Source organism: Apium graveolens, chromosome 7 (genome assembly GCF_009905375.1).
Source record: "Apium graveolens cultivar Ventura chromosome 7, ASM990537v1, whole genome shotgun sequence".
NCBI lineage: Eukaryota > Viridiplantae > Streptophyta > Magnoliopsida > Apiales > Apiaceae > Apium > Apium graveolens.
Window position 1 is genome coordinate 255,169,853 of NC_133653.1, and position 16,506 is coordinate 255,186,358.

Consider the following 16,506-nt stretch of genomic DNA (forward strand, 5'->3'; position numbering starts at 1 on the left):
ATTGATGCCTATTCAACTTCTGTCTTAATTATGGTTGCTTGGTAGAATGGTATTAGTACAATGAAAGTTGGCTTTTATCAGTTTCGTGTTGTTCGATTAATATCATCACTGTTGCATGCTAAGGGTAACAATGACTATTGAAAGAAGTAGTAATGAAGTTGTGATCTCATGATCATGAGTGTTTTAATATTGTTAATTCAAGTGTTGATTAAGTGTTTAATTCTCTTAGTTAATTGTAGTTAATAATTAGTTAATCAAATCTAAGTGTTATTGTCTTAACATTGATAAGTAATCATACATTGGTGAGTGAGTGTTAGTGGAACATAATTAGTCTGAGTCTCTGTGTGAATGAACTAGAAAGTATTCTATATTACTTGTGAACGCGTATACTTGCGTGCATTATTAGCGCGTGCTTTTTCCCTAACACACATCATACTTATTAAACTTAAGTAATTTTCAACAATTTTAATGAATTAGTGATATTCGTAAAATATACTTCACAAAATAACACATTTCATAGTATTTTGATTGCAGAACATAAGTGGTCTCTGAGGTCTACGATTAAAATATGGTCTCCATAGGATTTTACTCGAAATATATATATATATATATATATTTGTGTTTTTTAGTGAATTGACTAGAACATTGCGTAGGAAAATAAATATAACTACGAGACTAGAAAGTTTTGTTGACGCGGAAAATCCCGGATAGGAATAAAAACCGCGGGTTGGGTTTGTGCCCAAGACAAAAAGCTTTCACTATATAGTAAATAAAATACAATGTGATCAAGAGATATATTAAGAATATATATTTTTATGAGTGTAAGTACTTGAGCTGTGTTGTCCCTTCTTCCCTCTTTTTACGTGTATTTATAGCTAAACTTTTGTTCTCATCTACAGCCAATTCTCCTCCTTTTTCTCCTCCGTTTACCCACCTCAATCTTATATTTCAAATATTTGTTACAACGTCTTATCCCACGCATGAGCTTCTATTGACTTAGTCATTTAGGCTTCAATCTCAAAAATCTGTCAAGCCCATATTCTCCCAGCCCATTTATTGTTGGACTTCCATTTGCAATTGGAGCTAAAATCCAATCTCAACATTAGCCCCTAATTTTACAAACCTTTTATTATTAAAATTTGTAAAATCCCTCAATCTTCCATTTGTTGTTTTTATCTCTTGTTCAGCTTTCTCAAAACTGACGCAAAGACTCCTCCGCAATATCTCCTTTCCCATACACATCAGTTAGCTTTTTTACTTATCACTTCTATTTCATCCTAATCTCCACACTTTTCATCACTCTATATATCATCTCTCTCGTACTCCCCAATCGTCACCCCTTCTAAATTTCTTTTTTCTCCTCTTTCTCCATATTCATCCATGGCTAAGAAAAATACCAAATCCTCTTCTTCTCGCAATGTTGATGCTGAAGATCTCTCTCTCGTTGTATCCGAATGGATTCCGACTGAGGTTCTTTAGTCTCATGACAACAAACCCACTGGTTTAAAGAAAGAGAAGTTCGAGGAAGCTAAACTCCTGTTTCTTTGTGATGTTGTTGCTGTGATGCCTAGTTAGATTGAACTCGCAGATTGGTATATGAAGTGGGTTTATTTTTATTACTAACCCTTTGAGATCGGGATGGTGTTCCCCTTTCCAAAACTCATTGCTGATGTTTTTGTTGCTTTATAAATTGCTCCTGACCAACTCATGCCTTCTGCATAGAGGTCCCTCGCCTATTTGGAGGCCATTGAAACTAAACATAATCTGAAGATTGATGTGAATGTCGTCAAGTACTCGTATGGTCTCAAAAAATATGGAGGTTGTCGCTATTGCTTTTCTAATGACTTAGAGGGCGACCCTTTGGTGTTGAACAACGATAATATGAATGATAGGGGCTGGAAACTCGACTACTTTTTTGTTGAGAAGACATCCTTGGGGGAAGAAGCTGATTATCTCCTTGAGCGTTAGAGTAGCAAAGGTATTTTTTCGTCTGATTCCTTGTCGTCTCCAGAAATTTCTTTCCATTTCTTTTATTTTGTAATGATTGCATGCAAGCATGTTTCTACAATGTTGCTCTCATTTATGTTTTTTGCACTTTATTTATTTCGTAGTCTACATGATTTTATGTTATCATACTTTCTGCATGCATCATCTTGTTCTTCAATTTCTTCCTTTGTTTACTGGATCTATGTTGCGCAGACCCTGATTTTTCTTTTGATGAAAAGAATGTCTAAACCAAAGACACCATCGAGAAGATCCTTGTATTACCTATTGCCGACAGGTTGTGGCTCAATTACCTTCACATGCCAATCCGTAATGCGGGACTTGTTGATGTAGATGACTTCATTCTGAAAATGAAGAAATCTAAAGGAAATGTTGATGTTGATGATAATGAAAAAGTTGTTCCAAATAGTGCTTCTAGTCGAACCAGGAGTCGGCTAACGATCAAACATGTTGTTAATCCATCAACATATGTCCTGAGTCTATCTTCAGAATCCCGTGAAAGTCCCAAAGATGAAGGAAAGAGCATTGGAATGAGCTCTGGGTGTATTTATGACAAAGGTATACGCCCCATACTCCACTTATTGATGTATTTATTTCTATCCATATGTTTTTCCACAATTCTCTTATCATATATTGAGCCTTTCTTTTTTGTTATAGAATTTAAACCACCTGTGATCAAGCCGCTGCTAATTACTAGTAGGGAATTGTTCAAAAGAGCCCGTGAAGATAAGCCGTCTGAAACGGAATCATCTAAAGCCCCTATCATATTAAGCCCCAATTTCAGTCCTCTCTCTAAGAAAGTCAATACTGACTCTTCTAGCTCTACTACCCTTGGCGTAACAGATCACTTCATGCCACTTTTCATGTATATATACGATGTTCACACCAAAGCTTCCTCCTTTTGGACACCTTCTCGGTGATATGTTGCTTCCTCAAACCCTTGAGGTTCAATCTACCAAGAGCATAAGTCGTGTTCTTGATGAGGCATCAGGTCATGCTTTCCACGTAAGAGTCCTTCTTGTATTATCACTTTTGGTCCTTATTCGATTTATTTTGTTGAGTTGTCTCATTGAGTTGTTATTTTTTTTGTCTTGTAGGTTCTTCAAAACACCATGGCTGCTCACGAGTTTTATGAGAATGAGTTCAAAAGGCTTAGTCAGATTGAAGTGGAGCACAAAGATTGTTCTGAAAAGCTCCGTGCTGTACTTGAGCGGGCTGGAGAAAACCTCAAGATGGATAAAGAAATATAGAAAGAGTTAGATGATTTTGCAACAAGGGTCCAGTTTCTAGAGTCTGAGATGCGTGAAGAAGCTTCCAAAGTAGTTACCCAACAAAGCATGCGTACTCGTGTTGAGATGATGTTGGAGTATAGTCGTGGTGAATGGATATCCTGGTACATGGCTGATACTCTCAAAATTTACAATGACTTTTATCCTGATGATGCCTTCCAGGTAGAAGTTCCTGTTGGTCAAGAGCTCAAGTCCCCAAGGGACGTGAATCCTGTGGAAGACATGTCCAAATATGCAGACGGTATTAATCCAGGAGATATTTGATGTTGTTGTGTTGGCCTTAAGTACTTAATTTCTCAAGGATTTCCTTATGTAATGTCTTGAACTTCTTTATTTTGTTTGACTGTGCTCAATTCTGTATTCTGCTTTTCAAGCGAGGAATCGTTCGTGTTTTGGACTATTTCAATCTAAACCTTCATTGTTTCTTTATTTGTCGTATCTTAATTTTTTGACCTTCTTTGTTTTTGTCTTGGACTCGTGCGTTATGTTTTCATTATTTCTTTTTTTTTATATAATTGTAATTCGTCGATGCATGCATTGTAAAAAGTTGCTAATAAATATTATATTCCTTGAAGTATCTTTCGTTAAAATGAGATTTTTAAGGCTTCTTGCCTATGTTCGTTATGTAAGTAAATTTCAAGACATTCATGTTAAATTGTCACCTTGTGGTAGCCATTATATAATGTTGGTATAGAGTGGGGTGATCAGCCCCTTCGTAAGTTTCAGGATTCTGTTAAGTGAAAAATTGCTTGCTAACCATGTATCTACATTTGAGATATAAAAATTACCAATGTGTCAACCCATGTCTATATTCAAATAAACCAACATTCAAAACAAACATAATATTTAAGAAATTTCAAAGAAGATTCAACCCCTACGTTGGCAACTAGATCACTACATGTCCTAATGACTTATTCAACTTCTCAAACATTCAAATGCTAGATGGCAGTCCTGTAGGGAATTACACGTGATATTTTTTGAGATGATATGCGTTCTAGCTCCTCGCCACTGGTGCACCATCTAATGTCATCAAGTGATACGCGCCTCGACCCACGATTTCATCAATTAAATGTGGTCCTTCTCGGGAATCAGTGAATTTTCCTGCACTTGTATCCATTGTGTTTTAATAAACCTTTCTCAACACCATGTCTCCAACTGCAAATGTTCTGACGTGCACATTCTTGTTGTATCTTCTAGCCACTTTTTGTGTGTAGGATGCCAATCGTATCTTCGCCATATCACGTAGCTCATCTATCGCATCTAAGTCATGTGCTCATTATTTGTCATTTGTATCCTCTGTCAAAAGTCCATACCTTGTTGTTGGCGTCATGACTTCTGTAGGTAGGACAACTTCACTTCCATAAACCAAACTATATGGTGTTTGCTTTATAGATGTTTTGGAGTAGTTCTATCCGACCACAAGACCCATGTGAGCTGTTCAGCCCACTTTCCCTTACATGATGTACGTCTCCTCTTTAAGTTGTTGATGATTATTTTATTGCGAGATTCTGCTTGCCCATTTGCCTACGGATAGCGGGGTGTTTATTTGACCAAGTTGATGTTCCTTTGACGGCAGAAGGCTTCTGCTTTATCACTTAGGAACTGTGAGCCACTGTCACAAATTATTTCTGCAGGGACACGAAATTTGCAAATTATGTTTCTTTTGATAAAAGAGATGACCACTTTTGACTTGACATGTCGGAATGCTACTGCTTCTATCCATTTTGAGAATTAGTTCGTGACAGCTAACATGTAGATCTTTTGTCCAGGAGCTGGCGGCATCTTACCCACTATGTTCATACCCCATCTCATGAATGGCCAAGACGGGAGTGTTGGATGTAATTTCTCTGAAGGTGCATGTATAAGTGGAGCGTGTCGTTGGCATGCGTCACACTTTTTGACGTAATTTACGGCATCCTGTTTTAACGTTGGCCAATAATATCCCATTCATAAAACTTTACAGGACATGCTCCTTCCTTTCGAATGATTCTCACAATCTCCTTTATGTATGTCACGTAGAACGTGTTCTGCTTAATTTTTGTTCAAGCACCTTTACAATAGTCCTGTGACAAACTTCTTAAACAATACATGATCAATGATGATGAATTTGGAAGCCTTCATTCTGAATGATCTTGCTTCATTGTTGTTGACTGGTTAAATACCGAGAGTCAAATAATCTACGTATTTTTTCACCCAATTTTCTGTTCTGTCGACATTTCCTACTTCCTCGGCTTCTTTCTCTTTCTTCCATCTCATTCTTGCTGAGTCTAGGATATGAATGACCAGTATTGAGGATAGGTTCTGATGACTGAACACTGCTCCTAACCAATGCATCAGCTTGTGAACTTGATTCTCTTGGGACTTGTTGAATGGTAAAGTCGTCGAATCTTCCTTGTAAATTCTTAACAATCTCTAAATATTCGGCCATCTTCTCATCTTTGGCCTCATAGATTGCCTTTACATGGTTAACAATCAAAAGTGAATCACAGTAGACATTAATGTTGATGATTTTGAGATCAATTGCAGTAGTTAAGCTAATTATCAATGCCTCATACTCGGATTCATTGTTTATGGCTTTGAATTCACAACATATTGAGTATACTATAACGTCCCCCTATGGCGACTTCAGAACCAGTCCCAGTCCTATTCCATTTTGATTTGAGGCCCCATCTGTGTATAGAGACCAAGGTTCCATTTCTGTTTTCAGCACTAGATGTCGAAGTTCCTCTTCTGCTTGATTTAGAAGATTTGGTCTGAAGTCTGCCACAAAATCAGCTAGGGATTGGGATTTGATGGTCGTCCTGGGTTCATAGACAATGTCGTACATGCTCAATCATATGGACCATTTGGAAAGTCATCCCGTCAGTTCTGGTTTACTCAGGACAGTCTTCATGGGGTAGTTTATTATGACGCACATCTTGTATGACTCGAAGTAGTGACGTAGTTTTACCGACGTCATGGCTAGCGCTAGGACTAGCTTCTCAAGGGTAGAATATCTTGTTTCTGCATCAAGTAAACTTCTACTGACGTAGTAGATTGGGAATTGCATACTTCCTTCTTCTCTAACTAAGACCCCACTGACAGCATGGTCCGTGACTGAAAGATATACGTAAAGCATCTCACCTGGAATTGGTTTCGACAATAAAGGTGGTGACATGAGATATTGTTTCAACTTTTCAAGTGCTCTTGCATGCTTCTCTGTCCAATCGAATCCTTTGTTTTTCCTTAACACGTCATAGAATAGTCTGCACCTGTCAGAAGATCGGGATATGAATCTATTTAGTGCAGCTACTCTTCCAGTCAATTTTTGGATATCTTTCAACGTTCTTGGGCTTATTAAATTTATGATGGCCTTAACTTGTTCCGGGCTGGCCTCAATGCCGCTTCTCGCCACCATATGTCCTAAGAATTTTCCATAGGAGACCGCAAAGTTGCATTTTAATGGGTTAAGCTTCATGTTATAGGCTTGTAATATGTTAAAGACTTCTTCAAGATCCCTTACATGATCTATTGCGTTCTTTGACTTCAACACCATGTTGTCTATGTACACCTGCATTGTTTGCCCAATTTGCTCCTTGAACATTTTGTTGCCCATCGTTAGAACGTTGCACTTGCATTTCGAAAACCAAAAGGCATGGCTAGGTAACAATATATTCCTCTTTCGGTTATGAAAGCTGTCTTCTCAGCATCAATGGATTCCATCTGTATTTGGTTGAATCTGCTTGACGCGTCCAGAAATGTTAGCAGTTCATGTCCTGCTGTTGCATCTACCATTGTGTCAATGTGTGGTAATGGATACGCGTCCCTTGGAAAGGCCTTGTTCAACTCCGTATAATCTACACATAATCTCCACTTGTTGTTCTCCTTTTGCACGATGACAACATTGGCAAGCCATTACAGATAGTTTACTTCTCGTATCATTCCTGCTTTGAGTAGTCTTTTGACCTGTTCATTGATGATCTTGTTCGTTTCAGGAGCAAACTTCCATTTTTTCCGTTGTACCGGGACATACTTGGGGTCTATGTTTAACTTATATGTTATGATGTCAGGATTGATTCCTGTTATGTCTTCATGTTTCCAAGCAAATGCGTCTACTCGTATCGTTAAAAACTCTATGAGATTGGCCTCAATCTAAGTTGACACATCTTCTCCTACCAAGACTTTCTTTCCTCCTGTGGTCAAGTCTATCTCAGTCAACTTTTTTTGGACCGCTTAGCTAGACATCATGGGCCTCTTTTTGTATACGTTATATTGTGGGCTTCAAGCATGTTTTGTAGCATTCTCTCACCATATTTTGGTCCCCTCGTATTTGTTGTACCCCTACGGTGTTTGGAACTTGACTACTTGGTGCAATATGAACGGAACTGCCTTCATGTCATGTATCCAAGCTCTTCCAAGAATGATATTGTTAGTTGATCAACCATCAATTACTAAAAACCTCTGTAGTAAATTGATGCCTCCTGCATACGTGGGTAAGTGGATTTCTCCTATTGTTCTTTTTGTCTCCCCACTGAATCCTACTAGTGTCATGAATCTCTTTTCAATGTCAGCTTCCTTCATCCCCATCTGCCTCAGGGTGTCAACCATCATGATATTCACTGCCCTGCCATTGTCTACGAGTATTCTTTTGATGAGACAATTTCCAATGGCCAGTGATATGACCAGATTGTCATATTGGGGTGCTCTAACGTGTTCCATGTCTGAATCATGGAATTATAGTATTTGACCAGCATAAGTTGAGACGTCTGCTCTTGAAACTTGAACTCCATTTCCTCTAGCCCCTCTCTTAGCCTGAGAGTATGTGGCTCGACACACCTCAGAACCCCCTGCAATGAAATTGATCACCTTGTAATGCGAAGGTGGAGGTGGCAGTCCTGATGTTGTCCTATCATTTCTTACGTAATTGCACTTCTGAGTTGAGATGTATTCAGTTAGATAGCCTTTTTTTACTAATGCCTCAATTTCTTTCCTTAGGGCCACACAATCATTGGCCTTATGCCCATAGTCTGCATGAAATTCACACCACAATCTTGAATCTGGGTTTGACTTGGGCTTCGTAGTTTTGGGTGGCCATCTGACAACATTGCTTAGTTTTTCAAATTTCTTGACCAACACCGTTGGACTTTGTGCCAAGGCTTTTTCCTGAACATCATCCATCATTTTGCACGGGTACTTCGTTAAGTTGTCGTAAATTGAGGAGTCTTTTCCCAGCCCTCTTCTGATTGCTTCTATCACCGTAGGAGTGTTACAGTTCGTTATAGTTACCTTTTCCTTGTTAAATCTCGTCAAATAATCTCTTAGTGGCTCTCGGTATTTCTGGTAGATCTTGTACAAGTCACTCGTCATCTTCTCAAAGCGTCGACTGCTTGCAAATTGCAGATTGAAGGCATCCACCAGATCTGCGAATGTCCCAATCCTACCATTTGGCAAATTAACGAACCATTGTAGTGCAGGTCTTGTCAACGTTGAACCAAATCTCTTATACATGCATGGCTCCTTAAGGTCCATGATGATCGGTACTGTAAACATCCGCTGCTTGTATTGTGCGACGTGTTCTTGTGGATCTTTCGAGCCATCATACACCTTCATGCTTGGTATTGCAAACTGTTTGGGGATCTCTACTTGGGCTATCTCATCAGAAAAAGGGGAGTTTGCGAAACTCATGGGTGTGGCTTTTTCCAATGGCTTTGGCACCCCTGGGATCCTTTGTATCATGTCCTTTACCTCCTGTAGTTCATTCTTAACGAATTATGGCATATTATTATGCGAACAAGATTTCTTGTGTTTCATATTTATCTTGTCTTTGTCTCGCTCACCTTGCCCTCCTATGTTAGTTTTCTCTGCATTGGTTTATTTTCCCATGATTCTTCCTTCTTCATACACGAGGACAATGTCATTTTCATTTGTGTGTGGATCTTCCACATCTTGTTCGACTTTTTCATCGTTGAACAAACATCTTACGACACTCTTTACTGTTTTGCTACTCCTTCGCCCGCTGCTTGATTTTATCGTGGTCAACTCCTTTTTCAGGTTCTCATTTTCCGATCGTAGGCCTTCCATGTCAGCCTGCAGCTTTTTCACTATTGCCATCAGTTCCGTGTTGTCGGCTTGTTGAGAGGCCTCCGCTTGTTGAAATGACTCGTCATTGGTCATGCTCGTAGATTGTTCAAGCTTTTAGCAAGTTTCCCAGAGACGGCGCCAAACTGTTTTTATGATTTTTAGTCGGGTTAATTGCTAAACTTGACTAGAACATTGCGTAAGAAAATAAATATAAATACGAGACTAGAAAGTTTTATTGACGCGGAAAATCCCGGATAGGAATAAAAACCGCGGGTTGGGTTTGTGCCCAAGCCAAAAAACTTTCACTTTATAGTAAATAAATTACAATATGATCAAGAGATATATTGAGAATATATATTTTTTATGAGTGTAAGTACTTGAGTTGTGTTGTCCATTCTTCCCTCTTTTTACTTGTATTTATAGCTAAACTTTTGTTCTCATCTACAACCAACTTCTCCTCCTTTTTCTCCACTATTTACCCACCTCAATCCTATATTTCAAATATGTGTTGCAACTTCTTATCCCACGCATGAGTATAATCTTTTTAAATCTTGCAAATCAAATACATTTTATAAGTATAATACTGCAAAATATATTATGTTTTGCAATGTGACGATGAATGTTCTGCAAACTAAGCATGTTCCATAGAACAATATATTTTTGCACTGTTTTACTTGTAAAATATATGGGATTTGTAAGATTGTCATGAAAATAATGATATTTACAGAAATGATTCACAGGATAATACGTTTCGTAATGTTTTACATAATATATTAATTACAAAATATTTATGGACTCCATGAATCCAATAAAATAGTGGAATCCATAGAACGTTACTCTCCAATGAAATAGTGGACTGCATTGATTTTTATCAAAATCATGAATTAATCCATCAAATTAAAAAAAACCGTGTTCGTTAACCACGGTATTTACACGAGAAAACATGTTATTTTAAGAGTAAAGAACATTAAACTTGTATCAGTGTATTAATCACATTTTTATCACAATAGAATGTTAATTCTATAACGAGATTCGGCGAAAGAGCAATAGGAAAATATGATTAGAGAAAATAGGTGAATTTGACGTGCCACAAAATTCAGCTCTACCCGCTTAGTGCATAACAAATTTTGAAAAATAATAATATAATAGGGCTATAAATATGACTATAAACTAATACCTAGATTAATTACATATTCATTGATGGAACATATTAAACTATGTCGAGTAATAAAAAATTACAATTGGTTGAATAAATATTTATATTTAGGAGAATATGTAAATTGCTAGATACTAGAAAACTAATCCAAAGGACTACCATATATTGAAGCTCTAAAAAATTCTCAATTGCACTAACATATTTAAATAATGACTCCTATATTTTTAAATTTTCGTAGTAACATACCTGTCGAGCCTTTCCTTTTTCTGGTAAGGAATGGTGAAACAATCCATAAGTCTCGACGAATATTATAGTAATGTACCAAAAAAACCTCCAAAAATACCTGTTAGAAACTAAAGAAGTTGAAAATTACGTTTTTGTAAACATAATATGTGCACTAAAGTCACACACATGGATCTTTAGTGTATCTACATATCTAATACTACATTCAAACTAAAATAATAAAATTTTTCAAGCTAGATCATGTATCTAACTTTTAAGAAGGTGTTAACAAAAGCAATGTGCATCTATAAAATATGGAAATAGCCTTCCTATTTAAATCCTAACTTTATAATTATTTTTCAATGAAAAATAATTTTTTCTAAACTCATTATGTTCAAAACGAGAAATTAAGCAAAATATCAAATTAAACTTAATAGTAAAACAAGAGCAAGACTCCTCTTGTTAATGGTGAGTTAAAGTAGATCTACTCTAGATACAGGGAGATCACGAGAATGCATTACCAAAATTAATAAATAATTTAAGTTATATTTATACTTGCTATATATTCGTATTTGAAACAGGGGTCACAATTTCGTGTCGGGTGTGTGTCAGGTAGATGGTACCCAATTGAGTTTTTTGAAGTTACTAAACACGACCCAAAGAGTATTGAAGTTGAGAACCGGATTTCAAACCGACACTAAAAATACTTATGTAACCAAAATGCGACTCAAAAAACCAATATATACTACAACGAAGATTATATGTTGTGTAATGACATCGAAAATGTATAAAAAAAATACTTAGATCCTACACATAGTTATATGGAAAGTGGAACGTACATGTAATACTTTGACTCTTCATCAGACCTTGTTGTACAGGTGTCAACCGAATAAAGGCACATATAAGATCAATTAGTTGGATAAATCAAAACACTTGGTTGTTAATAGATTTGTCATAGTTTGATGAGGAGATTTGAGATGAGATTTCAAAGAATTTACGGTGTATAGATGATCAATTAAAAGGAGGACACGGGCGGTGAAAACAAGGAAGAAACTACGGGTAAATATTCGGAAGAATCGAGAACGATGGACAATATTATTTAGTTTAATGGTCCAGTTATTTAATTATATAATACACTCGACTGACCCAATATGAAATATACAATATGTTAACCACATGCATTCACTATTTAAATTTGTTATAATAATTTGCGATTATATGTTGAAAGACGCCAACATCTTTGATGCACATTAGTTATAAAAGTCATAATAAAAAAAATTTAGATTAAAATAATTGTGTAATATTATATACGAATTTCAAGAAATTAACCTAATAATAAAATTAAAAAAATTTAATTTTATAAGATCCATCTTGACTTTTTTTTAAAAAAATTATTATTATCTATTATCATGATTAATGAATTTACATTACAAATTTTCGTTGAATGTCCATCAAATGTGTCCGGTCAACCTGAATCAATGACCTAAATTCGTATTTCTCCAATCAATTTTGTGTCGTGTCTAGTATTTGATTTTTGTCGAACTGTAATTTTAAACAAATAATTAATTTAGTATTTTCAAACATATTCTATGGTTATACTAAAATATTGAGGATAATGTATTATTGAAATGATAGTTAGCTAGATATTAATTCTATGGGTGTCAAATATTAGGGTAGAGTTCGCTAAAATTTGAGTAAAATCCACCAATTTTAATGACTTTATTAAAATTTTATTAGCTTTCTAATATTGCATATTTTTAAAGAAATCTTAAAATGTGTAGTATATATTTTTTCGATCTATTAATTCCTAATTGAATCCCAATTAAATAAAATCTAAAAAACTCTACATGGTCTTGAATAATTTTTAACTCAATATGAGAATCAACTATCTATCTATAGATTTGCTTAGAATTCACATGGATCTAAAATTAAGTAGTTTACAACCAACAAACTATTTTGAAGGTTTAGGATGAATGGTTGAAAATGGGTACATGGATTAACAAAACTTTGGCTTTTAATTTTGTGACTTACGATTTGTCTACGAGAATCATTTTCCGATTTATAAATTTTTTATTCTCGTATTAAAAGTGGATTTTGTCTCATATCATATTTTGTTTAATGTCTATTTTAATAATTCCTTTTTTCAACTTATATATTTACAATATTGTATTCTAAGTTTTTTTTACAAATAAAATTACATATTCAGTCTTTTAAAGGAGTGTAAGATATTTTTTTTCTATGCTGTTAACTATATTCATTTTTGTGATAACATATTAATGGTTATATTTTTTTTGATAATGGGTATATATTTTTTGATTTAATATCTACTTTGCAATATACAAATATGTATATATAGGGTATATTCTAATAAGAACTTTTTTAGAACTGGGAATTAATCATCAAATCAATAAAATAAATTTATGAAAATTATCAAATTAATATATATATATATATATATATATATATATATATAACTTACCACCAAAAGCACAATATTACTTCCACAATAATATCCAACGTGAATAATCTTACTAAACCCAAATCATATTCATGCAATTTATATTAATCCCTCTGTGAAAATCCCAAATCCAGGTTCCATTAACAAAAAATTTAACAGAGAAATCATTAAATATCAACATTAATTACCAAATTTTTTCTGTCTTTATATATTTACGTTTTTCAAAAACAACATCAATTGCTCCATGATCAAACAATTTTCTAAGTATAAATAACAAGTGAATTTTTTCATAAAAAATAAAGATATGAATATATGTATATGATTTCATACACAATAATTAAAATCAGATTTCCTAATCCCCTAACTCAATTAACTATAGACATTACACGTGAAAACCTCTCACAAAATCAAAACCATGAATATTTGAGAGAATTATATATAAAGAACATCAAAACACACTAAAATAAATCAAAGTTTAGTAAGGAAAACAAAAATCAATCAGACTCGAAAATTATTAAAGGAAAACAAAAGTTTAATGAAGAAAAAGGAGTTTTGATGGAGAAAACCCATCTAATAGTCTACTTTGAATTTTTGGAAATATTTCAATGAACTACAAATCATTAACTAATTTCAAGTCTATGCATATTTAGGTGGATTGTATGTTGTTAGTAATTTGGCAAAATTTCTTTATAATTAACAAAATACAGAAATTAGTAAATGACGATAATATAACAATATGTAATCAATAAAATTTTGGAGTTAAAGTATAATTAAAAGTACAATATATATTTTACATAAACAAAAAATCTTTTTTTATATTGTATTATTAATCGGTGGATGAATAAAAATAAAATTTTGGACTAACTTATTAGTTATCAAAATTCATACAGAAAATATAAAAATACACACATACATAATACATAAATGAATTTATCAAACTAAATATATCTGAAGTAAAGAAAAATATGAGCTGAAAAATACAAATATAATATACTAGCCTATAACCCGTGCGATGCACGGACTGATTATAATATTTGTAATTTTATTATTTTGTTATTTGGTAAAACTAAGTTATAAAAATAATGGTTATATATTATTGAAATTAATAAAGTTAAAATATTTACGTATTATTTTTTATGTATTATATATTATTGAAAGATTCAAAATTTCAATACTTAAAATTTTAAAAAGTCTTTTCTTCTTCTGCAATCTATTTGTAGTTATACATGATTTATTTATTTTGATTTAATAATATTTGTTTAAACATTTTTTGGAAGGTGTTAACATATTTTTTAGGAAGGTGGTAACCAACCGACCAAACGAAACCATGTTTCACTTATAATAATATAGTATGATTAAATAATATTTGTTTAAACATTTTTTGGAAGGTGTTAACATATTTTGTAGGAAGGTAGTAACCAACCGAACAAACCAAACCATGTTTCTCTTATAATAGTATAGTATAGATAAGTGTATATCGATGATTTGCTATTGTTTTTTAATTTTTCCTTGATTTAATAAATATTTTATTTTATTATAATTTGAATTAATAAAATTAGTTTTGGAAGTGTTTGATTTCCTGCTAACAAAGAAGTTGAGTGCTCTTAGATAGATTATAATTCATAGAGTTTGTAGTTATATGAGATACATGATTTATTTATTTTGATTAAATATATTTGTTTAAATATTTTTTGGAAGGTTTTAACATATTTTTAGGAAGGTAGTAACTAACCCACCAAATGATTTTTAAATAGCCCGGTGAGGGACTCCTTTCCGCTTTTTTTTTTCCTTTCAACAGTTGTCAACATACTATCTGCTGCAACTGTGTCCCTAGTTCCTGCTGCTTGGGCTGAGTCCCTATCTGCAGCAGCAGCAGTTCGGAGGTTAAGGAATGGATGATCTGTGATTTTTTCCTTCCTTGAGATAGCCTTCACCTAAATAAGATAACTTTTTATATTAAAAAATCATATCTGTATAGAATGGGAGGAGTACATTAATGTGGTTTTTAGATATGAATCGAATCCCATAGACATACACACCTTACACTCCAGGCTGCAGTAGCGGTACGCTGCAGGGTTATGAAGACTCCTTTTGCATATGTCACAGTTAGAGCTTGTCTCAGTTACCTCTTGAACCTTGATCTTGTTGTCCAAGGGATGCAGAGTTGCAACCCGCTTCTTGTTGCACTTGTACAGCTGATGTCACCATGTAAAACAACATCAGAAGAATAATGAACATTGTCATATAGATGGTATTTTCTTTATTTATTTACATAATAAAAATTCCCATGAATTTATTGTCTTCATACTACTGTTTGTTGTTATCATGATGACCCCTAATTGTACCACTAATATGAAGTGGAGAATACTAATTATGCCTAAATGGTCAGATCTATATAATAAAAATTACAAAATCTTGCATAATTGATTTATCAGAACATCAAAATATATGATTACAAGACAATAAAAAAATAAACTGATATTTAGTTTTCAAAAGTTCAATTCTGATCATGTACCTGAATCTTAGAACAATCAATCAATTTTTTCAAGTCTTTCCCAACAACAGCATCCTGGTAGACATGTCTATATATCCTTATCGTTTTATGTCCACCACATGAACCTGATGGCGAGAAGCAGTGTTTGCAAATCGGTAAATCACAATCTATGCAGTACATGGTAGTCTCATTGTTGCTCAGATTATGAGTTGAACAACTCTTGAAGAATTCTTTCTCAAGAAATGTTTGCAGCCACGCTGGCATGCCTTGAACTTGTTCCTCCTGAAACTAATTCCATGTCACTAATCGAGACAAATTAATGTCGATGAAAACACACTAGACAATATAAACATAAAGAGCGATAGTTTGAAGCCTATCTTTTAGGGATCTATACAAAAATGGTATAAAAACATAAGAATAAAACTAACAAATACATTAGTAACCAATCAAATAAGCCTGTAGTAATTATACATATTGTTTCATACACGCTGTACGTACCTGTTGCATTGATCTTGAATCTTCACACTAACAAACTTTGAAACAAGGTACTGGAGTTCACACTTTTGGCTAATTTTGGGAACAGACTATCTAGGAATTAAATGAGGTGTTCAAGGACTTTATTTATAATAATTACTAGCCTATGACCCGTGCCATGCACAGATTATTTTTAACTATTGAATGATTTTTAATAATATAATTATATCTTAAAATTATTATATTTTGATATATATTTTCAATAGTTGAAAAATAAATTGAAGAACATAATAAGTTATAATAATAAATGTTGTGTGATAATTTGAGACTTGACTGAAAATAAATATTA

General features: G+C 33.9%; 2 protein-coding genes and 1 long non-coding RNA gene across 3 annotated transcripts; 1 reads left to right on the forward strand and 2 right to left on the reverse strand.

Moving 5' to 3' along the window:
• Positions 1–1,351: 1,351 nt before the first annotated feature.
• Positions 1,352–3,636, forward strand: LOC141673037 (uncharacterized). Its single transcript, XR_012555789.1, has 4 exons — positions 1,352–1,978; positions 2,200–2,562; positions 2,662–3,009; positions 3,102–3,636. It is a non-coding gene; the product is annotated as an uncharacterized LOC141673037 (long non-coding RNA).
• A 4,370-nt stretch (positions 3,637–8,006) lies between these two features.
• Positions 8,007–9,008, reverse strand: LOC141674691 (uncharacterized). The gene has a single exon (XM_074481396.1). It carries the CDS (start codon positions 9,006–9,008, stop codon positions 8,007–8,009), a length of 1,002 nt encoding a protein of 333 aa, XP_074337497.1.
• A 5,908-nt stretch (positions 9,009–14,916) lies between these two features.
• On the reverse strand, positions 14,917–15,947 carry LOC141674693 (protein RGF1 INDUCIBLE TRANSCRIPTION FACTOR 1-like). The gene is made up of 3 exons (XM_074481397.1): positions 15,705–15,947; positions 15,229–15,384; positions 14,917–15,123 (listed from the first exon to the last, which is right to left on the reverse strand). The coding sequence occupies exons 1-3, from the start codon at positions 15,945–15,947 to the stop codon at positions 14,917–14,919; spliced, it is 606 nt and encodes a 201-aa protein (XP_074337498.1).
• Between the last annotated feature and the right edge of the window lie 559 nt (positions 15,948–16,506).

Excerpts from the sequence above, each read along its gene's own strand:
- LOC141674693 (XM_074481397.1), bottom strand. The coding sequence starts at position 15,947 with ATGCCAGCGTGGCTGCAAACATTTCTTGAGAAAGAATTCTTCAAGAGT. Across the intron at positions 15,385-15,704 it reads TTGATTGTTCTAAGATTCAG|CTGTACAAGTGCAACAAGAA; the intron begins GTACATGATCAG and ends TGGTGACATCAG. Across the intron at positions 15,124-15,228 it reads ACTGCAGCCTGGAGTGTAAG|GTGAAGGCTATCTCAAGGAA; the intron begins GTGTGTATGTCT and ends TATCTTATTTAG.
- LOC141674691 (XM_074481396.1), bottom strand. The coding sequence starts at position 9,008 with ATGATACAAAGGATCCCAGGGGTGCCAAAGCCATTGGAAAAAGCCACA.